The following is a 27,268-nucleotide window of genomic DNA, read 5'->3' on the forward strand; positions in this document are numbered from 1 at the left end:
GCACTCATTCACCGACCATACCTCTGTTACCCTCTTCTCCGACAACTAGACGACTCATCTGTGGCGCTGGACTGGCCGTTATTGACTCTTTTTGAAAAGACATGCGCCAGTGAAGCACGAGAAACCGCCCGTCTTTTGCATCACGTATCTGACGAAAAGGACTTGGTCCACGAGTTTCCCTGGTGGCAGATGATTTCATGTCTGATATGTGCTGGCTCCATTCTACTTGTTTCGAGCATCTTTGTCCAGCCCCCTATTGACGACCACAGCGTTTTTGACAGCGAGGGTCTTCGAGATGATGCCGAAACTTGCCTCAAAATGTTTGAAGCACTCAGCGTCAACTCAAAGAGTGCGAGAGTAGCAAGAGATATGATCAAGGGGTTGAAGCAATGCGGCTTCGAGTGGAAGAGTGAGTACTCTCAAGCAGTCAGTTCTTTGCTAACACACTCAAGAGCACAGCAAACAACTTCAACCAGAGATCACACAAGCATTGCAGTCTAGTGCGATCCAATTGCCCACTCAGATGCCAGCCCTGGAATACGTTAGTTTAGAGGGAGATTTGGCACTGGAACAAACGCCAACACCACAGAACTGGCCAGCAGAGATTATTGATTCCATGGCTTGGTCGTCGCAGTTCTTTGGGGCGGCACAGGGAGAGGGGGCCTGAGATATGATTGTATGATAGCCTGTCAAATTATTCAGTAACTTTAATTATATCTTCATCACACCAAATGATTTGAACACATGATGCACTGCCGCTCCTGAATCAGAGCCGGATGGGCAGATTTCTCCCTAGCACCAATTACACAAAGGCCAGGTAGAACCAAGCCCTATAAAAGCCCTACCAAGTTGCCATAGACTCGGAGACCCTGGCATGTATTGCTAAACATCATAGGATTGGTCCCTATCAACCCGTTTCAATCAGAGGTTTTCACTGGTACGTTATACTAACCCCAAAGTTGTCCGGAATACCAAATAATCAGTCATTCGCCCCCCTGAAAAGCTCATGAGCATTTAATCATTGCTTAGCATCTCCTGTCCGATATTAGTGACTCTTTATACCCCTCCCCCCCCCGCAACAAGGACTCGTCCTTTCCATCAGGGTGGGTTCCAGTGGCTGATGATAATCACCACTCCACCAAGTGGCCGAGACTCCCGAGAGACAGTGATTTAGTGATGAATTGAACAAGCCCAAGAGTTTCGGCTCTATCGCAGCTCCAATCGGTAAACTGGTCAGAGCACAGGACCAGCCTTTGATCCCACTCGTAAGATGCCAAATGCGGAAACTAATCTCTCAAAGAAGCGGTGGGGGCAACCCAATAACACGGAAACTAATCTGCGTGGTCGGTGCGAGAGAGCGTAACCCAAAGGATCACGAATCCCTGTCGCGTTACAAAACCCCCGTTTAGTCATCACATCTTACTTTCGCTTCTTCCGCAGCTTACGGTCTGTGATCTTTCAAAATCCCTCATCATAATCATCAAGATGTTCAAACGGCTTCTTCTGGGCTCGTTGCTGATCGCAGCGTTGGCCCTGCTCTTTGCCCAGGACTCCCCGCAGCGTCCGACACCCATTCAAGGCCGGAATAAGACGGCTCTGTTTCTGGTTAACGAGGAACATGGCCTATCCAACGTGCACATCGCTACGGCGTCAGCATTGCTCGAGAAGCACCCGGATATCGAGGTTCATTTTGCTTCCTTCTCCAAGATTGCGAGCAAGCTAGAGAGGATCTCGCATTTTGCACAAAAACACAATCCCGAGTCCCGAGGAGTCGTGTTTCACAAGTTAAGTGGACCCTCGTACGCCGATTCGATACAGCAGGTTGGCAAGTCACTTGACAATATCCCTCACCCGCCGGGTATGGCTGGCATTGATCATCTATGTGAGGATATGCAGCTATGGATCTCTCCGTGGTCGGCAGAGGACCATTTCTCACTGTATCAAGAGATGCAAGCCATCATTAACGATGTTGAACCTGCGGTTGTCGTACTGGATACACTGTTCCGCCCTGGCATAGATGCGGCTCGTGACATGAACCGTCTGCATGCCATCATCAGTCCCAATTCAGTTGTTGATAACTTTCTGGGTGATCAGCCTTATGGAAGCATGTTTTGGAAATATCCAGCGTGAGTGGCTCACATTATCTCGGTCACGCTTCTAACTGTTGCAGCATGTCATCTGGCTTTGATTTCCCTGTGCCTTGGAGGAATCTTCCTGAGAACATCTATCTCAACATGAAATTCATCTACAGTGTCGTCATGACTCCTGGTCTCAGCGCCAAGCGCAAGATCCTCCGAGAAAAGGGCCTCAAGGATCCCATCAACTTCTTTTCCATTTATCGACAAGATGCACCTTGGATCAGCATGACGACAGAGGGAGCTACTATCCCGGTCGATTATATCCCGCCCAATGTCACTCTTGCTGGACCAATCGTAGTTTCAGCTGCCCCAGCCGAGGAGCAGGACCCCAAGTTGGTCGAGTGGCTGAAGAAGGCACCAACCCTATTGGTCAACCTAGGAAGCTCAGTTTCTGTAAGTAGATCCCCCACGGGCAGACGATTCTAACAAAAGTAGTGGTCAGAAACACAGGCTTCCATAATGGGAGAAGCCCTCGCAACCCTGCTCGACAAGACAGACGTGCAGGTGTTGTGGAAGTTTAACAAGCACGGGGACTACTCGGATGACATATTTGCCCCATTGAAGCCCCATCTTGACAGTGGTCGCCTAAAGATGGAAAAGTGGCTCACCGTTGATCCAACCTCTCTCCTTTCTTCAGGATACATTGCAGCCTCGGTCCACCACGGAGGAGCCAACTGCTACAACGAAGCCATCTAGTATGTCTAAGCCCCCAGAGACGTCACCTGCTAACCCCCACAGTGCTGGAGTTCCCCATATCATCATTCCCCTGTGGGCCGACCTATACGGATACGCTGCCCTAGCTGAAAACATCGGGGTCGGAGTCTGGGCATGCCGAGGCACCAACCCCGACTGGACTGTCGATCATCTCAGCCAGTCCCTACTCAAGGTGCTCGACGGCGGAGAAGCAAGCTTATCTATGCGGGAAAAGGCCAAGAAACTAGCTGAAAAGATCCATGCCGGTGGAGAGGGACGGGAAATTGCTGCCAAGAAAATAGCTGAGCTGGCCTACGTTGCGAGTCATGAGGCTTGAGTGCAGAGTTCATTCGTATAGTCATTATAGAGGCCTAATGGCCGGGCAACCTTATCTAACTCGTTCCGCGACTACATCTGCCAAGCCATTCCCCGGTTCGTCGATCCTCCATACGCCTTTGGTTTGTTCAGCTAGTAGCTGCCAATTTGTGCCCTCTGCCAGACGGTGAAAGACGTGATGCTCATCTCCGGAGATACTGCTGAAGAGCAAAGGTTTCCATGTCTTTCCCTGTCTCTCCTCCTCTCTTCTCTTTTGTCGTTGCGCCTCCTCAATATCATTCTTTGCTGCAGACGCTGCTCGGTAGTTACCTTGCTCAAGAGCCGATATAACGTCCTTCCATGCATTCCGGGACTCCCGGTGGTCTTGTTCCTCGAGAGGATCGATGCTGATCGGTACAGGGTTGGTCGAGGCGTCGTGAGTTTCCAGCAGTTTCCCATCGCCATCAGTTATCTTCCAACCGTCACTCCAGATTCCTGACAACTTGAAACATGACTTTTTAGGCTTGTCTTTGTGGTAGACTCGTGCCTCAAAGTAATTTCTCTTTCCTCGAAAGAAGCCTGTGCCGGAAAAGTTGATTTCTGACATGTATCCAGAACTCGAAACGATGCTGTATGTGCCGATGATTTCAGGATAAAGACAGGCCGATAGAAAACCGCGGACAAGTACATTTGGCAGTGGTACCAAGTAGTCCTCGTCAAACTTGTCGATGTGAATTATCGCGTGACCGATTTGTTTGATGCTAATGTTGCCGTTGAACGTCATTTCCACCCTTCCGTATCCATCTGCTCTTATGCCATGCTCCTTGCTGGCAATGTGCATTGCCGTAATCGGTGGGTGATGGCTGACTTGCTCAACAACCAGTCTAGTCGTGCTATCTGAATCGGTCCATGATGCAAGAAATAACTCTCCCAGGAATGCATTCAGGGGCTTCTTGATGCTAACATTTGGGGCACCTCCGACGTAGAGTTGGTTCCGTAGACCAGCAAGGAACATTTGCAGTATTGATAGACTGCGCCTAGCTGGATCTGGTTCGACTGCAGCAGCTGTAAATATTGATGGGCGTTGGGCCCAGCTGCCGGGGTTTTCGACAACTGAAGAGGGGGCCAAGAAGAAAGGCGGAGCAGTGACATTGGCGAGATCTAGATCTGATTTGAGGGTTGATAAGAACTAATTTGTTAGTTGGGCCGTGCAACTGACATGGATCTTACCTTGACGAGGTCAATAAACCTAGAGGATATTGACTTGTCTGCCTCATGAGCTGTTCTTTTGGTCTTCAGTAACGGTTCCATCTTTGCGTTTGTCTACTGAATTCTCTTTTCCATCGCCCATCTCACGCTTTTATCTAATTCTCCAACACGGAGGCTTCAACGTTTCGACTACACAGCCACAAACCCTGGTCAAACCGCCGGTGCAACGTTCTGCCGCCAGCCTATCGAATGAAGCTGCCGGGATGTCTATTGGCCCGGACGGATGAATGGTCCCTCGGGGGGTTGAGAACCCGACAGCTAAAACCGGATGAGAACTAGCCGGGTAGACGCGTCAGCCTGAGTGGTGGATTTGGTTTCAGCACATGTCAGCTTGATGCATGGGTTTCACATGTCAATTGTTTTCTCTTTGCGCCGTGATAAGTCAGGCTGGCCTCAATTTTGGTATTTGATAAATAGATGGCCTTATCTCGAATGATTTTTGTGTGATTTCTGCTTGATCGATTTTGTGCCCCTTGGGCCTCAGGACCCATTGTTGGGCTTTAAATAATGCTCAGACCATTCCAGACCAGTAAAGTCCAAGTTGATAAATGACAGAAACTTGGTAGATGACAAGTGGCCAGATGCTTTCAGCTTGATTATCTAGACAGAGTTTCTAGTCAGCTGACGAAAAGACGGTCAACAATGACAATGGATAAGAGCAGCGAACCACAATGCATGCATTTAGCACCTGCTCCTTAACAATGACGGTTCGAGCTGTCTCAAGCCACTCTATCAATGCATGTAGGGTAAGAGAGCATGCAGCCAACAATGAGACCGTCGTTCAGTGACATTCTCAACTAACCTAGACCAGATGAACTGAGGTGGAATGAAATTTCAATAGAAGTGGGCACTCTGTTGGCTCGGCAGTTGACGCTCCACGTCTCCTCCGGATCCTCCGTCCTTCGTCTCTTCATCTCCGCCTCTCCATCTCCATCTCCGCATCCTCCACATACTCCATCCTCGATCCCCTCGATCCTCGATCCATCCCCAGACCAGATTCGGCAATGAACAGATTACTCAACTCGCAACCGAGACTCTATCCGTCTGTGGAACCCGAATTGCGCGTCATACGGATACCAGCAGATCCTCCTTAGGGTGACTCGAACTCCAGATGACGTTATCACGCCCGCAGCCGTACTACGAGCGATAGACAAACGCACATGGGGATCGACCCTCGGTGATTGGATCTCCTGGCGGTCAAGATAAGCTTAATCATTACTCTTGTCAACTGTCTCAGACGACGCGTGTGATTCAATCTCCTAAACACAGCCACCTCAACAATTTCGACCAATACTGACGCTATCAGTGTCTATCCAGCGATCGACAACTCTACAGACTATTACGAGGCTTGGCTGGGGAATTCCCCATGAAATAATGGATCTCACGACGATCACGATAAGACTGGGGTTTCTCGACGACTATCCGCAGAATGACGTAGAACTTGCGAATTTGCAAGAATTTGACCGAAACACTCCGTGAAGCTGTCGGTGATACAGCCATTAAGGTTGTAAATAGACTTAACTCGAGGTCCACCGTCCAACCGTCGCTTGGCAGAGGATGCAGCTAGCCTGGAGCTTCCGTTTGTATCTGTGATCCTTTGCTTCAACCAATGACGCGTCAGGTTGTACATTCCTGTGTAGAGCTTGGCGATAAGAGTTGAGATTCAACATTCACAGTTAGTCAAGCCAAGATGTGGTGAAACAGGACGCGGTGAGTCGTAATCGAGGGGCTTAGCAGAAGGATCGAGTCAGTAACCAGTAAAAGACGGCGTGTATAAGGCTGCAGATCACTCAGCTTGTAGGCGGCCAAGTACCGAGATCCACACGGGTGAGGCTTGAGTCTTGGCTGATCGTCCAGATACTGTACTGGATGCATCTTACTGTATGCATGTTTGTGCACTGTCTCACTGAAGAGCAAACAGTCACAATCCGTCTCTTGGCGGCCTCCGAATAGGAATCCCTGTCCTACCACATGCCGCATGCAGGGAAGCCGACAGGTCGGGAGTCACAATTGTGCCCAACGGCCTGTGTAGCCATGCCATGGTTCGATTTGCAGTGTTTTATTCAGGGTACAGAATTTTCTGTCGTTTTTTCAAGCCTATAAAACGTCCATGCACTTGGCCCATGGGCATGGTTTAATTACTGGGCTTAACCGAACGCCTGGGACGACTCCTTAACGGATCTGACCAGAGCCCCCGGCCGAGATTCGACAGGGGATAAGCTCTTCCCCGGCTTGGCACGGCACGCATCTGGTCTCCCGTGCGTCTCACCCTCTCTCACTGCCTCAATAGGTACGACTGGCAATATCGCCTCTTATCTTGGCGCAAGGGCACCCCCGGCAGTCATCCTTGGCGCAAACAAAGCTTAGCGGCGCTGCGAGATTGACTGGTGCCCGATCTCTCGTGCAACCACATAATCTCAGATCTCAGACCTCCTTGAGCCCAGGCACGGCCAATCACAACCTTGCTGCCCCCTCGTGGTCGAAGCCTGATGGAATTTTAACTATCATTGCCCAACTCACCCTGGCACAAAAAGCACAGAGCCTCATTTACCGACGGGAACCTCTCCCGGCTGCGGTGAGCTGTCGGGGCCGAGCCGGGATGCGAGAGCTCACCGTGGAAAGTCTGAACAATCAAGACACACAATCAGCGCCAAGTTCCACTTCTCCCTGAGCCCAAGACGAAACCGCAAGGGTGATCGTCGCCTTGGGCTCTTGGCGACGACATATGCTCCCGGCATTGCGTGTCGTCTGGCGGGGGTCTGTACGCCCATGGCACAATGGATTCACTGTAGCTTCTCTGCACTGCCCCATGTCTTTCATCTCGCCAACTATTTAGATCTGGGGATGCGCCCTATGCGGTCCAGACCATCCAGACCCAGACTCATCATCGATGACCATGTCTTCCCTATTCACACGAGAGGCTCCTAACCAGGAGTTGTGCGAGAAGTATGCTCAGTTCGCCTCGCACATGGTGAGATGGCAGTTCAAGATTATCTACTGGGTCATGTTTGTGTCCAATCTTTTGGTCTTGTTTGTGGCATCATGGACCTACATCAGGTATGTCTTGTGTTTGATTGTTTGTATCATTCTAACAGGTAGCAGAGGTCAAGCAGCACTCGAAAAACTTGCCCATAACCCCGGACTTCGAACGAAACGTCTACGACAATCCATTTTTATGTGTCTTGGCTGTGTCTCGGTCTCGACCGTCATCGTCATCATGGAAGCCTACTCCATCCTAGCTCTTCAGTTCTGTGATGGAGAAGATCTCATCTCCCTCTACTGGTCCACCTGGACAATGATCCAAGTTGGATCTCTTATCGCCATGATGGGCATCATCCTTGCCCTTGCTCACTCGCTTAGAGGCCGACGCCATCCGTAAGTCACTCAAGCATCCCGATTGACCCAGCTAACCATCCAACCATCCAGACCATGGGCTCTTGCTCTCGGTACTCCGGTGCTTGTCATCGCCGGTGTCCTCCACCTGTTTCACGATTGCACCAAGAAGCGTGTTAAGAAGAAGCTTCAGCGCAAAAAGATGGACTTTGACATTGGTCCTCCCATGAGTCAAGCGTAAGCACCATGATCATCGATACGAGGCTCAACTAACACAGATAGTAACACCATCTCGGTCAACCCCGATGAAGAGTCTGACTCGGACAACGACTACAAGGGAGAAGTGGTTGGGCTCACGTTTGACGGAGGCCCAATTGTCCGCTTCATCAACTCTGTTCCCGAGACTCTCCCAGAGCACGCACAGCTTCTTGGATACTGTGCTGAGAAGCGACCCATCATCATCTGCAAGCGAGAGTCTGTGCAATTCTTGATGGACTCTCCTGCTACAGTTGCACCTTCGGTTGCCCCGAGCTGCCGCAAGGAAACACCCTAGAAGCCTCAGCGTCAGACAACAGATTGACAGAACACACAACTACCGACTCGTGGCGTTACCACAGCACAGCCCAGACTGAGAGAGGATCCGAGTTTACTCGTTGCACCTCGTGCTCGTCAGGCCTACTACAGAGTCACGATGAGCACACACAACGTCGCGACGTGACCAAGCCGAGCCCAGCAAGGCGTACAGCCAAGGCTGGAGAGGCACTGGTGGCACTCTATTTCTTTTAACTGTTCACATGTATTTTGTATCGCCCACGGGCACTCGTCAGATGGACATTTCCTTGGTCAACGCTTTCTTCTCTTCTCGTTCTGTATTCTTCATCTCTTTGGGGAACATCACTGGCATGGCGGCGGATGGGCATGGGCCCTGGATGGAGGCGGCACTCCGAGGTCGGGCAGGCTTGGGACTGGTCGGTACGGAAAAGTGCTTTAAGATAGATACCCATAGTATACGTTATCCTAGTAAATAATCGTTTGCGACAGGCTGAGCTTTGAGGCTGATGTGAAGGACGAGATAACGGTGATACCGTAAGCTATGACATTAGGTGAGCTATGCAGGGAGATGAGATTATGGGATGCTCTATGCAGATAAGCAAAATGTAACTACAGCATCCCAGTCAATAAGATACTAATACCAACAATCCATGCAAGAGTTCGTGGCAGGCATAAGACATAAAGTGACCTGATAATGCAGATGCATTGAAGCGGTTTTATGCGTATTGTATGCACACACTGTGGTCCGTACCTGCATCCACTATGACATCGTCAGTTACCCCTCCCCCTCACTCTCCGAATTCGCACCGTACTCCGATCGGCCAATCCATCCCGAGGCTTAGTAAAGAGCAGCTTTCTAATCAACACCATCAAATCTCGACTCAGCATCGCGACTCTGCGTTTGTCTGCCTCAAACATCATCATGAGCCTCGACAAGGTCAAAAACATCGTCCTGGTGCGTCTCTTTACCCTATACCACCATTCCGCTGACTGGTTAGGTCCTCTCGGGCAAGGGCGGAGTCGGCAAGTCCTCTGTCACTACCCAGCTGGCTCTATCTCTCGCTTCTTCTGGTCACTCTGTCGGTATCCTCGATGTTGATCTCACAGGCCCGTCCATTCCCCGCATGCTGTCTATTGAAGCATCCAAGGTCACACAGGTCCCGGGTGGATGGGCTCCAGTGCTCGTGCACGAAGCCGACGAGTCTAAAGGTCTAGGCAGTCTCCATGCCATGAGTCTAGGGTTTCTCCTCCCAAAGAGGGGCGATGCCGTTGTTTGGAGAGGTCCCAAGAAGACAGCCATGATCCGACAATTCCTCAAGGACGTACTATGGGACGAGACAGACTACCTACTGATTGACACGCCGCCCGGAACAAGCGACGAACACATTTCGTTAGCCGAGACACTGCAGAGAGATGCCAGACCAGGACAGGTCGCGGGCGCAGTCGTCGTGACAACTCCCCAGGCCGTTGCTACAGCAGACGTTCGCAAGGAACTCAACTTTTGCACCAAGACAGGCATCCGTGTCCTTGGGGTCGTCGAGAACATGAGCGGTTACGTCTGCCCACATTGTTCAGAATGCACCGACATCTTTGGATCGGGAGGCGGAAAATCCATGGCCGAAGAGTTCAACGTTCCATTCCTAGGATCAGTACCCATGGACGCTCAGTTCATCACACTCGTCGAGGAGGGAAGACGACCAACATATCCCTCAGGGACCACGGTCAACGGAAAAGACTTGTCCACTCCCCAGGGGGAAGGGGAGAGCTTGGTTGATAAATACCGGGATTGCTCACTGTCCCATGTTTTCGAAGCAATCACTGACAAGGTGAGGGCCAATGCCAGCAACGCGCAGACCTGAGCTGGATCCAATGTGTCATGCCCTAGCAGCCAAGCAACGGATGGTCTGGTGGTCCACAACTACGCCCCTTTCTCGGGCCGTCGCCAGTTTTGCACCACGCTCTGCATGTTGTCACGCCAGGTCAGCAATATTACGGGTCGGCAAGCGAGTCTGGGACACATCATCAAGGGGTCATCATCGTTCCGACCTGCATGCGCGACATTTGGTTCCGAGACGACACGAGTTCACGGTACCTCTCTGCTGGAACCCGGCGTCAGGTACAAGGCGGCAGGCGGCAGCATCACCGAGACGGAGAACGAGCCTTCAGGCCAATAGAGACGGCACCTGAAATAGAGATGACGAAATAAATTGTGGCCAAATGCAAGGATTTGGCCCTGCCCCACAGATTTTTTTCACAGAAGCCAGTTGAAGTCGGCCGTGGAAGCCCAGCCCTGAACGAAAAGAGACAGTGTGGGTGACCAAGGTCGAAAACCTGGCTGATTCAAACCTGGCTGGTTGGGCATCACCAGACAACAGCCAGTAATGGTCAGGCCGGCAGCCATTCACTGCAGCATCCACTGAAAATGTCCAACCACAGCCACCAGTAAAGCCCCGGAACCCGGGGACTCCCCCCGGGGAACCGAGCCTCGACCCTGGCCACCTACGCACCGCCTCCCGGAGACCTTAGCACACCTTGAAATTTTGCTTCCTCACAAAACAACCCACCAGCCCCTCGATCAAGACCCAAAATTCTCTCACCGACTTGGTACATCAAAACTCTGTCTTCCATCGCGATTTGGACTCTTGTCTCTGTCAACATTGAACTCTTGTGTTCTCGTGGCAATTTCTCCACGTCCAGCACTTCAGCAAAACCTCACGCAACCGTCTGCTTCCATCACAACCATCAACACTTCAATGTCGAATAAACGCATATAATCTTTAGTCCAAAAGACATTCGACGGCCGTAATCGACCGTCACAACACTTCTCCAGTATTCTTCTCTGGGCTTCTATGCGGCCGACGGATCTTCTGCGCTTCCTCTTCTCGCGACCTTCCAAGTGGGTTTTCGTCAAGTTCGTGATAACTTCTCTCTCTAACCATGACTCCAGGCCCCGATAGCACCCCCTACTACAGACATAGCAGTCGACAAACGTCGACATCTCAAACCCGATTCGATCCGACCGAGTCGCATCCCACACTCACCATTCCGTCACAAAACTTCCACCACACCGTTTGCTTCCGCCCTCCTTAACGTCCCCTCGAGAGACGTTAGCCTACCCATAACTCGACCGATTGCTGCTGGCTCCGCCAGCATCTGACAAGTCCCCGTACCTGTGGGCCTACTCTCTCAAACAGACGCCGCATAGTCTGTTTGAGCGGTAGCTAGTGCTCCGCGGACTCTGCCATCTGGGCAAAGAACAATCGGTACCTTGAGTTCATCCAGTCCACAGGATGTTTCCCTCTTCGGTTCCCAACAACTGTACCTTCTCGCCGGCCTCGGCCACTCCCCATCTGACCATCAACCATGATGTGGCCGCCGACCTCGACTCGACCAATGCTTTCGAGGGCCCCGAGAAGCTTCTTGAAGTCTGGTTCGCCCCCAGCCCGACTTCTCTGCCCCCAACTGCTCCCGCCAATGGCCTAAAGGCTGTTCCTGCTGATACCTGGGTCCCTATGCTCGACATGGTCAACTGCAAGGTTCTCTCTGTGCTTGACTCTGACAACATGGATGCCTATCTCTTGTCCGAGTCCAGCATGTTTGTCTTTCCTCACAAGATCATTCTCAAGACATGCGGCACTACGACTCTTCTTCTGGGACTCCAGCGAATGCTTCACATTGCGGCCAAGTACGGGTTCCCGTTCCACAATGCCAGCTCTGTCAACGATATCCGTGCTGCTGCCACTCCCTACCGCGTCTTTTACAGTCGCAAGAACTTTTTGTTCCCCGAGAAGCAGCAGGGACCCCATCGCAGCTGGAAGCAGGAGGTCAAGTACCTCGACGACATGTTTGACGGTGGAAGTGCCTATATGGTGGGCAAGATGAACGGTGACCACTGGTACCTGTACCTCACGTCTCCAAACCAGCAGGCCATGACTCCTCCAAGGACCCCCGAGTCCGAGGTCAATGGTCCTCTGGCCAAGATCCCCGTCGGGACATCGTTTGGTACTGGCCCCAGCGGTCATCACGACGAGACGCTCGAAATCCTCATGACGGACCTCGATCCTGAGAATGCCAAGCAGTTTTACTTGTCGCACGCGAGTGCGGTCGCTAGCGACAAGTTGGCTGCAGAGGCCCAGGATGCCCGCCGCCAGGCCATCAACAGCCTGGGCGGGCTTGATCCAGTTGACGAAGTGGACGTCTTCTGCAACGGGGATGAGGAACCCATGCTCGACTCTACCGAGGCTCTGACGACCGAGGGCCACGCTCTGGGAACTGTCGTGTCGGAGAGCTGCGGCCTCTCCAGTGTCTACCCGACCACCGACTACCCTGACGCGCGTGTCGATGCCTACCTCTTCAGCCCTTGTGGTTTTTCTGCCAACGGAGTTGTTCCTCCTCAGGCTGAAGGGGCCAAGTCTGAGCATTACTTTACCGTCCACGTCACCCCTGAGCCTCACTGCTCTTTTGCCTCGTTCGAGACCAACGTCCCTGGTGGTCAGAGTGGACGAACCACGACCGAGATTATTGAGCAGGTTGTCAACATTTTCAAGCCTGGTCGCTTCAGCGTGACCCTGTTTGAGGCCAAGGCTCAGGCTCACAACCCTTATGGTATGGGTGACGATGACACCAAGGGATGGGCAGCCAACCGTCTGGTTGATCCTGTCCGGGGATACCGACGCATTGATCGTATTGTTCACGATTTCGAGGACTACGATCTCGTCTTTCGCTTCTACGAACGGGAGGGATGGGCTGGCACCAAGAATGCGCGAGTTGGTGAGCCCACCAGCCCTACTCTCAAGTAAATGTTTGTGTTTTTGTATTGTTTATAACCAACTTTATACGTCCCTTATCGGCTTGGATTGCCTTGGATTGGGCCTTGGACCTTGGACGAGATAGTATGAATGTATTGCTTTGACTGCTGCGCCCGATACGACGCCTATGCTACGTGAATCACTTGTGTAAATGAATGCAATGAAGTCAAGGGAACTGCCATATAATGTGACACAATTGAAGTGGAATTATACTGCATTTTAACCATATTTTAACTGCATTTCTGATGCTATTTGTGATGCTTTATGATGACCCTCCTCGCAGTCTTGACCGCTGGTCCGAGCTCAGCCTTGCACGTGACCACAGATCCAAGCCAAAATTTTCTACAATTCTTCAGCCTGCACTAGCAAACAGCAACGCAACACCACAGCCAATTCACAACAACCGCCAAAATGCATCTCATGTACACCCTCGACGCCAACGGCAACCGCCTTTACACCCTCAAGAAGGTTGCCCACGGCCAGGTCACCAAGTCTGCGCACCCTGCGCGCTTCTCCCCCGACGACAAGTGGTCGCGACAGCGCGTCACCCTCAAGCGGCGATTCGAGCTCCTCCTGACCCAGCAGAGTGAGTACCAGAAGTCTCATGGGCTGTAACCCGGCTAACAATCTGCAGAGGAGGAATAGACAACGGCATGGCGTTACGGTACGGCGTTTGGGACAAAAGTGCGAGTTGAGTGCGCCTCTAGACGACAATGGAGAGCGGCCGAGTCCTGCGATAGACGCGATCGAGTTATACTTGATTCATTCAATTCAATTCTAATGCTTTCGCTTCGAGTTTACGTTGCGTCCTGCTCCCACGCGAATCTTGCTGTTTCCTCCAGATCTGTGACCGCTCAGGAGGTCAGGGAGATAATCCTGGTCCATAATGTCCTTCTTTCGCTGGCGACGCTGATCATCCGATGCCCTTGTAAACTCCTTTTGATCCTCTGAAAGGATGAGATTGTTACCCCAGTTGTTTTTTCCTCCTGCGTTCTTTGGTAGACGACCGTTTGCAGAGCCGTGGACGGGCTTGGGAACGCTGTAGACGTTGCCACGGTTGTTCCACTGAAAGTTCTTCTTGAGGTGGATTGTAAAGTTGCCGAACTGATCCGTAGAGCAGCTAGCACGCATGAGCGTAGGCTGACCGCACGAGGGACAGAACTGGCGGGACATGTCCTTTGTGATCTTGAAGCAGCCGTGGCAGCGGAGGACCCAGTTCTTGAGGTGGGTGATGCGGGCGAGCGAGGGTGCGACGAGGTTGAGGCCCATGCGGAGGGCGACGTTTTGCATGGCGTAGTCGGAGGTGAGGACGGCGGCCTGGAGGGTCTTTTGGACGGGGGCAGAGGGGGTAGAGCCAGAGGTTGCGGCTTGTTTCTTCTTGAGGTTGGAGGGAGTGATCCAGCCGCCCTCATCGTCGGAGGCGTCAGAATCGTCTTCGGAGGGTTGTGTGTCTTCGGTTGGCTGTTGCTCGGACTCTTGCTTGTCGGCCTCTGTCTGTTGCTCGACTGGCTCGGACTGCTTCTCGGTCTCTTGCTTCTCAGAATCGGGCTGTTGCTCAGCTGCTTTTGGCTGCTTCTCAACCTCTGGCTCGGTCGCAGGCGTAGTCTCTGGCTTCTCCTCTGACTTTTCTTCGGCCGTTTGTTGCTCGAGATTCAGCTTTTCGACTTCGCTCTCCAGTGTCGCTTCGGATTCCTTAGCCTCCTCCTTGTCTCCCTCGACCGACTTGTTTGGTGGTCTCCCATTCATCCCCTTCTGTCCGGGCTCACTCCTCAATCTCCAGTCTCCTCCATTTCGCTCGATCTCCAGCTCATACCCTAGAGCCAACACCTCAATATCAGGCTTGCTCAAAACAGCCAAGTCTCCCGTTTTCCGCGCAAATTCGCGAATGACCTTGACACTCTCTGGTTTGGGCGATCGCAGGGTAACGAAAGGCAGTAGAGTCGTCTCTACCCGGGACCGTGTGGCGGCATCCTTGATTTCGGAGATGATGCAGGGGAGGGTGTAGAGCTGCTCGGCCTTGGCGCGGAGGGTATTCGCAGGAGGATCGTTCTTGATCAGAGGACCGGTATCAAGGACCAGGCTGTGAATGGGCTTCAGCTCTTCTGAGGAAGCCATGATGGATTTGATGGTGTTGCTGTTCCTCAAGGCAGCGTAGTTTGGTGATATTTTTTGTGGTGACGCGGGGCAAACTTTTACGATAAGATAAGATTAGATAAGAAATTTCTTTCTTCATTTTCTTCATAATTATGGCACCTTGATAGACTCATAAATCGTCATAAGCAGCAGCATAAAATACAGGGTCAACATTGCATGAGCTGATCGCGATCCCTTCCCTGTCGCCAACTGCCGTCAATTAATACGACAATAACAACACCCATCACGTCAAATATCTTTGCAGCTCACAGTTGACATGCTCAAAAACACGTTATCAATCAATCTGGTGTGTGGGGCATGGACCAGCTGAGCAAAAAGGCGTTGACACTTGACCTAGAAAATTTGACAAGGGCGCCAACGACATGAAGGGCGTGCTCTCAGTGGATTAATAATGGACATTTCCCCCACGAGGTTCTCCAAGGGTTCATTCGAGTCAACTGTGGCTTGCTCTATCCAGGTTCTATTCGTGCCCGGTGACTCAGGTGTCAATGTCGCCCTTTAGGAGCCGAAGTCGGATCGTGTAAGCGATGATCTGACAAATGCGCTAGACGATGGTTTGAGGCTGATGAGAGAAATGAAGTCAGAGGAGAATTGAGTGTGAATATCGAGACGAAGTGAAGGAGAGGTATATGTCCCAAGAGATCAAGGCATGGTTAATGTCTTCTTGTTGAGCCTCACCCAACTTTTACGTACAAATTAAGTAGCAGATCCACGAAGACCCGCCATGTATACAGATTTATTTACAGTGGGACTGCGGAGGACTTGGAGAATTCGGGGTCAAAAGCATCGTCTTTGATGCTATTTTCCCCGGACAAAAGCTACCAGCAAGCCGGGTTAACGGTGCTTACAGAGCTAGATCTCACCTGTAAGCCACCTCCATCAATTTTCTGCGATTCGCTCCCGATGATGACTCCCGGGGTCCGATGTCACCATGCGCCCTACAACTTGTCAACCCGTGGGTCAACCATGCGATGGGTCGTGATGGGTCGCGTCACAACAGGGCGCACAAGTTGACAAGTCAACAGAGTATAATAAGAGCTGCTGCTGTTCTGCCTAATTCTCCTGATCAACTTCATTCATCACAGTTATCACAGGTACACAGAAGCTTATCGTCACCATGATCGCTGAAAAGTCCCTCCCGACCTTTGTCGACTCCCAGACAAAGCTGCCCATGACGCCGCCAGAGTATAACCACATTGGCATCCAGCGCGGCGGAACTTCTCACCCTTGGGGAATGGCTTCGAATGCTTTGGCCTCGATCTTGCGTGCCCGGGCCAAAAAGACCGAGGTCAACGTCTCTCTCAATGGCCACTTTAACTCCAAGGTCTACACCACCGACTCTGAGGTCTCTGGAAACGTCACCATCTCGCCCTCGAGGAACATGCAATTCGACAGAGTCGATATTTCTCTTGTTGGATCAGGAGAGACTCGCCGCGATGGTCCCGATATCACACACTTGACGACTCATCGGTTCCTCCGGTTGGAGATGCCCATTGATGACGACGAGTACCCAGCGAACCACGTCTTTGAGGCTGGCAAGGGTTACACTTTTGCCTTTAACTTTAACATTCCCGCCCACCTCACTTCGCAGGCCTGCATCCACAAGGTCGAGTCGGATTATGTCTGGGAGAAGCACATGTGTTTGCCCCCAACTGTTGGAGGCTGGGAGAAAGACGACCTGGCTCCGGATATGGCGCGCATAAGCTACAGCATCAGGGCTTGCGTTCTGAAAAACTCCAAGCAGGGTCCTGTGGTTATTTCTGAGAGCTCGCATCCCATCAATGTGATGCCTTCGACTTTTGAGGAGCCACCCCTGAGCATCACCAAGAGCGACGACTTGTATGCTCTCGAGCGAACAAAGAATGTCCGCAAGAACATGTTTTCAGCTGTTCAAGGACGTATCTCAGCTGTGGCTGCTGAGCCTGCCGCCATCCACCTCAGCAAGGAAGGCCACGAAGCCAGCCCATCTACGATTCCTGTCAGCCTCACATTTGAGCCATCTGCAGCCGATGTCATTCCCCCGCAGTTCACTTCAGCCTCTATCAAGATCCAAGCGCACACGTGGTTCCGCGATCAACCGATGACCCGTCTACCAAACCTAGGCGGACAGACCGACAACTTTGCATATCCCGCATCTGTATCTCTGCGAAAGACAAAGCCAAGCGTGGAGTGGACGCAGAATGTCGACATGGAGCAGTCTGATAAGGGGTCACCAGTATTTCACACTGCAACCATTCAGGTTCCGTTCAAGCTGCCAACAGCAGACAAGATGTTTATTCCTACCTTTCACTCATGCATTATCGCCAGAGTTTACACGGCTCGACTGGTTCTGGAGGGCGACACCAAGGTGGAACTGACGGTTCCGGTGCAAGTGGTTATGGACTGAGTCTATTCTGATATTTGCATCATTTACAGGCGCTTGGGTTTGACTACAGAACGAGTTACGATGGATTCAAGATACCAGGGAGCATTCATTTATAGAAAAGTTGATTGGTTTGTTATTAATAGTAATGAGAATTGTCTGTTACCCCAGATTAGTCGATCTCCGCATGAACCTAGGTGAATCTTTAGAGACTGTGAATAATGCCAAGTGAAAATGGGACTGAGTGGAGAGCTGCAGGTGTTGATGTCTATTTCGACGCCGTAGAGGTGAGGTGTAGGGTGGGAAGTGAGTCGTGATGGTATCTGTTGAATTGTTTCGCGATGGAAGTGGTCGTTTTGCTAAAAATTTGGGGATTGGAGGACATGAAAGGACGCTGTTATCCACGAATAATCCATCTTCGTGAGCAGTGGAGGTTCGACAGGACTACCCGGTAGCAGGGAGTCAACAGAGCTGATTTGTGCAATGGACGGGAACCCTGGCTAAGGTGCAAGTGATATGGGCCCTTGAAGTTGGACCACATGTCAATTGAACGGATAAAAGTAACTTTGAGCATCTAAGCAACGTTGTAATGTAAACGTGGCTATGCCAACACAGGGGACGTTGAACCTGAAGTTTAGTCGCGATAACGGCGTCGGAGAATTTTTATCATCAACCTGGCCACGCTAGACGATAGAAGAATAGAAGAATAGGCGAGCTGAGCTATCTAGGCAGACACTGTCTAGGTAGACTATCCTACGCCTCCTGTTACACAGCCAATCGAGATCAACTCATCGCCAAGAAGAATACTCTCACCTTGCCGGAACCTGCACGGGCATGCAGGTCATCTCCGACGCTCGCCAAGAGATGCTCCAGATTAGGCAGCTCACATGAAGAGGGGAACCCAGACAAGCACAGAGCACATGTGAGAGATTTAGTAGTGAGAAATATAGTTTGCAGGGACTCAATTGGGCATCTACAAACTCTGTAGACGACCAATGTCTGCAGACGACCTATGCTAGGATCCCTTGTGTTGAAACACCCAACAAGTCGGGGTCAGCCGTGTCTCGACTCATACAATTCCATTAGAAATTACATGGTATCACAGATCGATGGTGGGTGGGTAAACTCTACTCCACAGGGTCGTCTGGCCAATACGAGAGGCTTGACCAACTGGAAGCGTTTCGATGACGGATATCAAGGCCTGGGGCACTCTCCATAGGCCTCCACCAGGTAAAGATACGCAGTAAGGCCGGTTGCAGCGGATGCCGAACCACCGACAGCCTCAAACAGCCTGTATGCATGAGATGCTGCAGTGCGACGCCTTCTGGAAGCCTCGGTGCGCGACCGACGGCAGCTAGAGTAGCAATTGCGGAACCGTAAACCCGGCTATTACCTTATGTTTATTGCGCGGATCGTGAGTAGCCAGCCAGTCACCACCGTAACCCCTGCAAAGCGCGCAGTTTACGCAAGTGGCTCAGGTACCACTCCAGGCGCAGCGACGAGTAATGCCGCAAGCTGTACGTTACTCCGTAAGGTGCAAGGTTTGCGTCTGTGAGAGAGTATGTGTCGTACCATCTGCCGAATCATTATCTGGCTGCCTCGCTGTCCAGTATTGTAGTCACAGGGCAAACACAGCCAAGATACTCTCGCCACCCAGTCCTTGCAAGATTCTGCTCTGCTTACCGTCAATGCGCTAACCAGAGATAACCACCCCTTGTCCCACTGTCCACTATCCACTGACCCTCATCCCCCGTACCCACCCTGGCTAGCGCTGCTTCGAGAACAATTCGAGCCCTTGGCCGAAGAGATACCAAGAACATCGGGCTGTCCGGTAAAAATTTTCGGAGGACTACTGTAGAGAGCGGTCGCAGGTCCGTCTTGGCTCTCCAAGAATCGGACGCACGTCGCCGGTTCTCCCGGTCATCCTCCGTATACCCTCCGTCTTGGCCCCGAAATTCCTCTTCAAATGCCCGACATGGTCCGCTCCGCATTCTCTCAGTTGCTCGTACGTAAAAGATCCAGTCGTCTCCTCAACCCAATCTCTCATGTCTGCGGAGAATCTCAAGACAAGAGTATGGAGACCTGGGGACGAGGAACCCACCGTACGAGTCGTTCGTTTCCCCTATTTTGCCGCACAGCCGACTTCCCCAGGCGTGCCCGTGGAGAGTGGTGAAGCCCCGTCCTCGGTGGTTTCGGTGACACATCGCAACCCGTCCGCAGCCAAGCAGAAGACGAGTTGAGGCTCTGTGCTGGGAATGCCGGTCCCGCATAACGTAACGCGAATCCAGGCTCTAAATGGTGATCCACCTGGATGTGCTTCGACCTTCGGACAACCACACAGATACGTCGGGATCCGGCACCACGAGGGCATCATCGTGTCGGACGAGAGTCTGTGGGGACCGTTTGGGGTCTGGGGTATGTAAGCTTGAGGGGATTCAGGGATCTTGTAGTCGTCCGTCATCACCTTCTAGACTGTCAGCTCTTGGTGGACCATATTGACCCACTGATGCTTTGCTTGTCGGTGTCACTCTCGGGTCCTCCTCTCATTCTCTCTGCCAAACTCTCGCCTACATAACGCCTCTCTTCCCCCTCCTCTTTGCCATTATTCATCCTCACATCATTACTCTTTATCTCTTTCAACATGGCCGACCACATCAACCCCTCTGCCAACCAGGCGCAGTCTGACACCAAGCATGAGCCTGTCCCGGACATGTTTGACAACACTGCCATTGGCGAGATGACCGAGTTTGAGGAGAGACGTGACATGGAGAAGCAAAAGGCCGCCGAGGGTAACGCTCACTTCCACCGTCTTGGATGGAAGCGTTTGACCGTTGTCCTCATCGTCGAGGCCATTGCTCTCGGATGCCTCAGTCTTCCCTCTGCCTTTGCCACCCTGGGTATGGTTGCCGGAACCATCCTCACTGTCGGTATTGGTCTGGTTGCCATCTACACCTCCTACGTCGTCGGTCAGGTCAAGCTGGCCTTCCCTGAAGTCTCTCACTATGCCGATGCTGGCAGATTGATGATGGGAAGGTTTGGCTATGAGCTCGTCGGTGTCATGTTCTCCCTTCAGCTCATCTTCCTCGTCGGCTCTCACTGTCTCACCGGAACCATTGCCTTTCTCAATATTTCTGACAATGGCGCCTGCTCTTTGGTGTTTGGTGTTGTGTCTGCCATTATCCTCCTCATCGTCGCTATCCCTCCTTCTTTTGCAGAGGTTGCCATCCTTGGTTACATCGACTTTGTGTCTATCGCCCTCGCTGTCGGCATCACCATTATCGCTACTGGCATCAAGGCTGGTGACTCTGACGGCGGTCTCTCTTCCGTCGCCTGGTCTGCCTGGCCCAAGGATGACCTGAGCTTCACTGAGGCCTTCATTGCCATCACCAACATTGTCTTTGCCTACTCCTTTGCTGTCTGCCAGTTCAGCTTTATGGATGAGATGCACACTCCCCGCGACTTTGTCAAGTCTATCTGGGCTCTCGGTCTTATTGAGATTGCCATTTATACCCTTACTGGCGCTCTCGTGTATGCCTTTGTCGGCCCTGAGGTCAAGTCGCCTGCTCTTCTGTCTGCTGGTAGCCTCATCTCCAAGATTGCCTTTGGTATCGCCCTCCCAGTCATCTTTATCTCTGGTTCCATCAACACCACGGTCGTCGCCCGTTATATCCACGGCCGTGTGTACAAGGACTCTGTCATCCGCTTCATCAACACCAAGATGGGTTGGATCACTTGGTTGGTTCTCATCACCATCATCACGATCGTTGCTTGGGTCATTGCCGAGGCTATCCCCTTCTTCAACGATCTTCTGTCCATCTCCTCGTCGCTCTTCATCTCGGGCTTCACCTTTTACTTCCCCGCCATCATGTGGTTCATGCTTATCCGCAAGGGACCTTGGTACTCCAAGGCCAACCTTCCTCTGAGCATTGCCAATGGAATCATTTTCATCATTGGCATGATTGTTCTTGTCGGCGGCACCTATGCCAGCATTGACGACATTGTAAGTTCCTTGTCTCTCATTCACAGTGACCCCGCTAACCAGACCAGATCATCAAGTTCCGTAACGGCGATGTCCGTGGAGCTTTTACATGTGCTCCTCTTGCTTAAGCGATGATACCAATTTGTTTAGCGTACATAATTGATGCATTTATTGACTCGAACTGTGAATGGCTCTGTGACTGACTTTGTGATTGTAACTCCGTGACTGTAACTCCGTGACCGGCCGGCGTGTCCGTTGCGGCGTTGCCACTGATCTTGCCGAACCCACAGCTCATGCGTCTTTACGTCATTTGAAGCCACCCAATGAGAATTTGCTGACGATCCTTTAAAATGTCTCGCGATTGGAGCGGAGATTGTGATGGGCATGGGTCACGGCATGTAAATGCAGGGGTACAGGAACGAGTAATCGGCAGATGCACCAGCAGCCCATGTACATAGCAACGCATTCCAGAGCTAACATTGACAGTCCATCTAACACTAAGCAGTCGACTCTACTCCTCGGTCCTGGCAATACTTGGCCACCTCCTTCTTCAACTGTGCCTTCTTGGTAACCACATTGTCCATGATCTTCTTGACAAGGATAAAGTCTTCCTCAGACAACGACCCACCTCCGTTCCACACCCCTTCTTCCAAGACTGCCCACAGACCAGATCCCTTTGCGACCTCCTCCATCAGATCCATGACTGCACCAAGCTGGTTTGGAAGCCAAGTGATAATTGGGCTTCCTCCTGTGGCTGTGGGATGAAGAGTGTGCTTGATGATGTACTCGCGAGTAAACATCCAGTGTCTCCATCGGAAGCTTCGGACATGGTCGAGAACGCGAAGATACAAAACGACCAGACTCAAATCTCCAGATTCAGTCATGAATCTTCGCACACCAAGCCCAGAAGCAGTCTCGCGGACGTACTTGAGGAATGCCCGATGAGGCTTTGGGCGATACTCTCGGAACTCAATCAGAATATCGGTAAGAGGGTTCTTGGGCATGGGGATCTCGCAGATGTGATCAAGCAAGGGAATGATGGCATCGTTGGCTCCAGATTCTCCACGGAAGAACTGGGGCTTGTTATCGTACTGACCCTCGTAGATAACACCCTTGGGGAACATGGATTGGTTGGTGATGCCGTAAATGAATGTTCGGTAGGTCATGTAGTCTTTGGGAAGAGACTGAGTCCACATGCCCTCCATGTTTGCCTCGATGATTTGCATGGCGTTGAGGATGAGTTCAAGACTGGCCCTGGCAGCGGTGATGGTCTTGGGGTCTTTGCTGCCGTCCTTGGGCTCCTTCTCGACAGCTTCCAAGAGGTCGACAGCGCCTTCAATCAGTCCACCAGTCTGAGCAACCATGTGGATGTGAGTGAGAATGAAGCCAGCCTCTGAGGACTTGGGGTCAAGACCCTTCTCAAAGGCTCGGACAAGGCGGATGTTGTCGTAGTCGTCGTGGCCCTGTTCAGGATGGACCAGCCAGTAGTTGTACAGGGCGTATGAAGCAGCATACGACATGAATGCGGGGATATCAAGACTGATTTGTTAGCGTATCATCAAAGAACAAAGAAAGTGTACTCACATTTCGGCACACTTGACAAGAGGTCCAGCGATGCACTTGGGCAGTACCCTTCGGCCAAGACCATAACCATTGTTACGGTCAGCAGAGTATGTCTCCCAGCATGGTTCAAGGAGGTATGATGAAGCGACAAAGCTGTAGTCGCGGAAGGCAGCAGTAATGGCAGCCATATCCCGCTTGTCTGTACCAGGAATGACGAGCTTGTCAATCTCGTCAGTCAGATCAGGGATAGCACCGTTGTCGATGAGAGGGCCAAGCTCAAAGGTAGCCAGCAACCCAGGAGCACCATCTTCCTTGAGAATGGGCATGTCATTGAGGATGTTGTAGAGGGCATCGAACTGAGAGGGAAGTCTCTTGAGGGGAAGGGCAAAAGGGAGATAACCCATGCGGGTAGTGATTGTGAAAGGATCCTCGCCCGCGGGCAACTCTGAGGGATCCTTGCGGAGGTAGGGGAAGAGGGTGTTGACTGCTGCCATTTTGTTGGTGTTGCTGTTACTGATGATGTGTTTGAGTGAGCGGGAAACTTTGTCTATATAGACAATGGCCGGAACCCTTCCGGCCTCGACTTGACCTAGAGTTCCGGCCTTGAGCGCACCCGAAGATACCCTGAAGGACAATGTGACAACTGCATGTCCAATCCTGGAATTACTATTAGAAATAGTCTAGGTGGATCGTGGTCTTGTGCATGATGGGTCTGAAGTGCCGAGCAGGTCCGTGTCAACGGTTCCCCGCGTATCTGGGCATTGGATGGGTCTGTAGTATTCTGTAGGTAGCATTCTGTATTATCTCAGTAATTATGGTCGTTGAATTAGAGTATTCATTGTATTATCATGGCAAGTCGCTCTGTGTAACTACTGTCAAACTCAACCCCTTACACCGTGTCCAAACCAATGCTCTCATCATTGCGTACAAAGGGCAAGATCTCAAGTGTCACGAGGGCAACAGCCACCATCTAGATAACCAGGTGACCAATCACACCGCCTTGATTGTTTGTTCTTGATGGTGGTGGTGTGTGGGGTACTCCGCCTTTTCTTGACATCCGCCCTTGCTCGACAAGCTACAGTAGCTCCGCCTTAAATCGACATGTTGGAGACGCCCTATCTCGACCTGCTGTATCTGGTCAAGTTGTCCAATTACCGGGTGGTTAATGTAGATTGATCTGATGCAGGGTCTACGCCTTACGAGAACATGAACATGTTGATAGATAACACCCCTGGAAGTGCGGGGGTGATTGGCAATTGATGCCGAGACTGAAGGATTCCGAGACTAACGAATTGATAATGCTTCAACTATCACATCAACTATCTGACATCAAATCTGAACCCGAGCGGTTGCCTCGCTTAGACCTTCCACAGAATCACCAAACACTCTCCTCAATCTCTCGTCAAGCCACTTGACATCCTCCATGTTCCCTGGAGGTCCTCCAGCCCAATGCCCCCAGATAGACGGATAAACATCGAGCTCTGCAATCTCGGGATTCATGCAGGCAACCTCGTACTCGGAGTCCTCGGGACTGAGATGTTAGCTTTGTCTTGCGTGGGGGTATGTACTTACGGAAAGTAGAGGTCCGTCTTGCTTGGGAGAACCAGAGTCTTTGCCTTGATGCTGGCCATTGCCTTTTCAAAGTCGCCGTTGTATGGCTCTTGCTTGCCGACGTCTCCGCTCTGCCAAGTTTGGAGCATGACTAGTAAGTTCTCGGGGTCTTTGCTGAGGGCCCATTTCTCCCAGAATTCCCTCATAAATGTTTCAAGATCGGGAGCATTGTAGTGCTTCTTGAAGAGTTCGTGACGGTAGAATGCCTGAGAGAAACCCCAGCCTGCGTACCCTCGACCGAACGCCTTGAGACCGACCTCTTTCTCCTTGTCAGTCCACACTCTCGACAAGTGTGACCCTTCAAGTCGGTCCTTGCAGCTACCGGCTGAACAGGTGCCCTTTGCAGCCAAGAGTGCCGACTTGACGCCCTCGAGAAAGACCTGATTGTGCAAAGATGTCCTTGCAGACCCGCAAAAGGGGACAACAACGTCCATAAAGTCGGGGAACTGCGTGGCCCATTGGAAGGACTGAGCAGCTCCCATGGACCACCCCAAAACTGCATGGAGATGTTTGATGTCGAGTCCCTTGGTAACAAGCTGATACTGAGCTCGTACATTGTCGTAGAAAGAGACCTGAGGGAATGGGCTAATGTCCGAGTTGGATGGGCTTGTGGATTGGCCGTTTCCAAATAGAGCCGGAATGATGATGAAGTATTTGGCTGGATTCAACGTCTTGTCTTCTCCAATTAGCCATTCATTGTCGTAGATGGCTCCCGAGAACCATGAAGGATAAAGGACTGCAGGCAAAGAGGGATCACCAAACGTCTTGTAAGCAATCCAAGCATTTGGGAGAACTCCATTCTGGAGCTCGAAATCTCCCAGAGAAAATGTCTTGATGCCCTCCATGTTGATGATTGATGATACCTGCCCAATTACACCGAGATACGGGCAACTCTTAAGTCCGCCCACGTCAATGGAAACGCGGGGTCGGGGTTGTATCGGCATCTTGCGGCACGTAGTATCTGGCGCTTGGATGCGGGCTAATCATCTTGATGCATTCACCCCTGGCAGACCTTCTTTATCCGGACAGTCACACGACGGCCTGCAGCGCTTATCAAGAGGGGGATTGGGATGTCAAGATAAAAGAGAGTCATCAGATCTTCGACAGACACAACTCAAGCATCATGTCTCGCAAAATTCGTACTGCTCAGTCTGTCTCTTTTGACCGTCCTGCCTCGGAGCAGCCCTATCTGCACAATCGATGGCATCCAGAAGGTATGAATCGACCCGAATAGAGGCATTGCTGACATTTAAGTGCCAAGCATTGGCGTTGTTGAGCCTGGAGAGACTGTCAGGATTGAGTGTCTGGACTGGACTGGAGGCCAGATCCAGAACAATGACAGCGCAGATGACGTACGTGACGTTGATCTGACAAAGATCCATTACCTCACTGGTCCGTTTGATATCAAGGGCAGTGAGCCTGGAGATTTGTTGGTTGTCAACATCACGGATGTCCAACCCTTTGATCACTCGCCTTGGGGTTTTACTGGAGTGTTTGCAAAGAAAAACGGTGGTGGTTTCTTGGAAGAGCACTATCCCAATGCTTCCAAGGCTATCTGGGACTTTGACGGCGTCTACTGTACGAGCAGACATATCCCTGGGGTCCGCTTTGCTGGCTTGATTCATCCTGGAATCTTGGGATGTGCACCATCTGCTGAAGTTTTGGCAGAATGGAATCGTCGAGAGGCTGATCTGGTGTCGTCCATGGCTCATTCGCATCCACACAAGGTGGTTGCACAGCCTCCGAATGCGCAGAATGCACATGCTGGACAGGCTAGTGGTGACGTGTATGAGAAGATTGCTCGAGAGGGAGCTCGCACGATTCCTGGAAGGCCTGAGCACGGAGGTAACTGTGACATCAACAACATCTCGAGAGGTTCTACGACGTATCTGCCTGTTCACGTCGCTGGAGCCAAGTTTTCTGTGGGAGACCTTCACTTTAGCCAGGGAGACGGAGAGATTAGTTTCTGCGGAGCCATTGAAATGGTAAGTCTCTTCACTCTTTGAGACTTTTCTAACGTTTCAGGCCGGCATCATTACCATCAAGTTTGATCTCATCAAAAACGGCATGAAGACGAGAGGACTCAAGAGTCCAGTTTTCAAGCCAGGAGACATGGGACCTTCATACGGACCATCCCGATACCTCATCTTTGAGGGGTTCTCTGTCGATGAACAAGGAAAGCAGCACTTTATGGATGCAACTGTGGCATACAGACAGTCTTGTCTTCGAGCGATTGAGTATCTGAAGCAATATGGTGAGTGTTTCTCCTAGATTACAGATTATGCTGACTGTTTAGGCTACTCTGGAGAGCAAATCTATCTCCTCTTGTCTAGTGCACCTGTCAGAGGCACGATTGCTGGGATTGTTGACATTCCAAATGTGTGCACAACTCTGGGGATACCGATGGACATTTTTGACTTTGACATTGCCATTGAGAATGAGCCTGTCAAGAGGAACCTGGGATCTTGTCCCGTGTCTATTTAGTCTATGA

At 51.5% G+C, this 27,268-nt stretch overlaps 11 protein-coding genes across 11 annotated transcripts; 8 read left to right on the forward strand and 3 right to left on the reverse strand.

Moving 5' to 3' along the window:
- Positions 1–1,485: 1,485 nt before the first annotated feature.
- Positions 1,486–2,834, forward strand: LRP88_03731 (uncharacterized protein; the record flags this gene model as incomplete). The annotated part of the gene is made up of 3 exons (XM_083240341.1): positions 1,486–2,108; positions 2,171–2,531; positions 2,589–2,834. The coding sequence occupies 3 exons, from the start codon at positions 1,486–1,488 to the stop codon at positions 2,832–2,834; spliced, it is 1,230 nt and encodes a 409-aa protein (XP_083103631.1).
- Positions 2,835–7,311: 4,477 nt separating this feature from the next.
- Positions 7,312–8,301, forward strand: LRP88_03732 (uncharacterized protein; the record flags this gene model as incomplete). Its single annotated transcript, XM_083240342.1, has 4 exons — positions 7,312–7,427; positions 7,518–7,790; positions 7,842–7,966; positions 8,027–8,301. The coding sequence occupies 4 exons, from the start codon at positions 7,312–7,314 to the stop codon at positions 8,299–8,301; spliced, it is 789 nt and encodes a 262-aa protein (XP_083103632.1).
- A 921-nt stretch (positions 8,302–9,222) lies between these two features.
- Positions 9,223–10,159, forward strand: LRP88_03733 (P-loop containing nucleoside triphosphate hydrolase protein; the record flags this gene model as incomplete). The annotated part of the gene is made up of 2 exons (XM_083240343.1): positions 9,223–9,249; positions 9,299–10,159. 2 exons carry the CDS (start codon positions 9,223–9,225, stop codon positions 10,157–10,159), a joined length of 888 nt encoding a protein of 295 aa, XP_083103633.1.
- Positions 10,160–11,590: 1,431 nt separating this feature from the next.
- Positions 11,591–13,099, forward strand: LRP88_03734 (S-adenosylmethionine decarboxylase; the record flags this gene model as incomplete). Its single annotated transcript, XM_083240344.1, has 1 exon — positions 11,591–13,099. The coding sequence occupies one exon, from the start codon at positions 11,591–11,593 to the stop codon at positions 13,097–13,099; it is 1,509 nt and encodes a 502-aa protein (XP_083103634.1).
- A 420-nt stretch (positions 13,100–13,519) lies between these two features.
- Positions 13,520–13,723, forward strand: LRP88_03735 (H/ACA ribonucleoprotein complex subunit NOP10; the record flags this gene model as incomplete). Its single annotated transcript, XM_083240345.1, has 1 exon — positions 13,520–13,723. One exon carries the CDS (start codon positions 13,520–13,522, stop codon positions 13,721–13,723), a length of 204 nt encoding a protein of 67 aa, XP_083103635.1.
- Positions 13,724–13,885: 162 nt separating this feature from the next.
- Positions 13,886–15,223, reverse strand: LRP88_03736 (rRNA-binding endoribonuclease; the record flags this gene model as incomplete). The annotated part of the gene is made up of 1 exon (XM_083240346.1): positions 13,886–15,223. The coding sequence occupies one exon, from the start codon at positions 15,221–15,223 to the stop codon at positions 13,886–13,888; it is 1,338 nt and encodes a 445-aa protein (XP_083103636.1).
- A 1,156-nt stretch (positions 15,224–16,379) lies between these two features.
- Positions 16,380–17,648, forward strand: LRP88_03737 (uncharacterized protein; the record flags this gene model as incomplete). Its single annotated transcript, XM_083240347.1, has 1 exon — positions 16,380–17,648. One exon carries the CDS (start codon positions 16,380–16,382, stop codon positions 17,646–17,648), a length of 1,269 nt encoding a protein of 422 aa, XP_083103637.1.
- Positions 17,649–20,265: 2,617 nt separating this feature from the next.
- Positions 20,266–21,731, forward strand: LRP88_03738 (transmembrane amino acid transporter protein-domain-containing protein; the record flags this gene model as incomplete). Its single annotated transcript, XM_083240348.1, has 2 exons — positions 20,266–21,624; positions 21,672–21,731. 2 exons carry the CDS (start codon positions 20,266–20,268, stop codon positions 21,729–21,731), a joined length of 1,419 nt encoding a protein of 472 aa, XP_083103638.1.
- Positions 21,732–22,100: 369 nt separating this feature from the next.
- Positions 22,101–23,660, reverse strand: LRP88_03739 (uncharacterized protein; the record flags this gene model as incomplete). The annotated part of the gene is made up of 2 exons (XM_083240349.1): positions 22,101–23,142; positions 23,200–23,660. The coding sequence occupies 2 exons, from the start codon at positions 23,658–23,660 to the stop codon at positions 22,101–22,103; spliced, it is 1,503 nt and encodes a 500-aa protein (XP_083103639.1).
- Positions 23,661–24,734: 1,074 nt separating this feature from the next.
- Positions 24,735–25,622, reverse strand: LRP88_03740 (Alpha/Beta hydrolase protein; the record flags this gene model as incomplete). The annotated part of the gene is made up of 1 exon (XM_083240350.1): positions 24,735–25,622. One exon carries the CDS (start codon positions 25,620–25,622, stop codon positions 24,735–24,737), a length of 888 nt encoding a protein of 295 aa, XP_083103640.1.
- Positions 25,623–25,900: 278 nt separating this feature from the next.
- On the forward strand, positions 25,901–27,261 carry LRP88_03741 (Acetamidase/Formamidase; the record flags this gene model as incomplete). The annotated part of the gene is made up of 4 exons (XM_083240351.1): positions 25,901–25,926; positions 26,039–26,762; positions 26,824–27,031; positions 27,086–27,261. The coding sequence occupies 4 exons, from the start codon at positions 25,901–25,903 to the stop codon at positions 27,259–27,261; spliced, it is 1,134 nt and encodes a 377-aa protein (XP_083103641.1).
- Positions 27,262–27,268: the final 7 nt, after the last annotated feature.

This window comes from Fusarium phalaenopsidis, assembly GCF_050370095.1.
Source record: "Fusarium phalaenopsidis strain FUZ10S chromosome Unknown contig_32288, whole genome shotgun sequence".
NCBI classification, from domain to species: Eukaryota; Fungi; Ascomycota; class Sordariomycetes; order Hypocreales; family Nectriaceae; genus Fusarium; species Fusarium phalaenopsidis.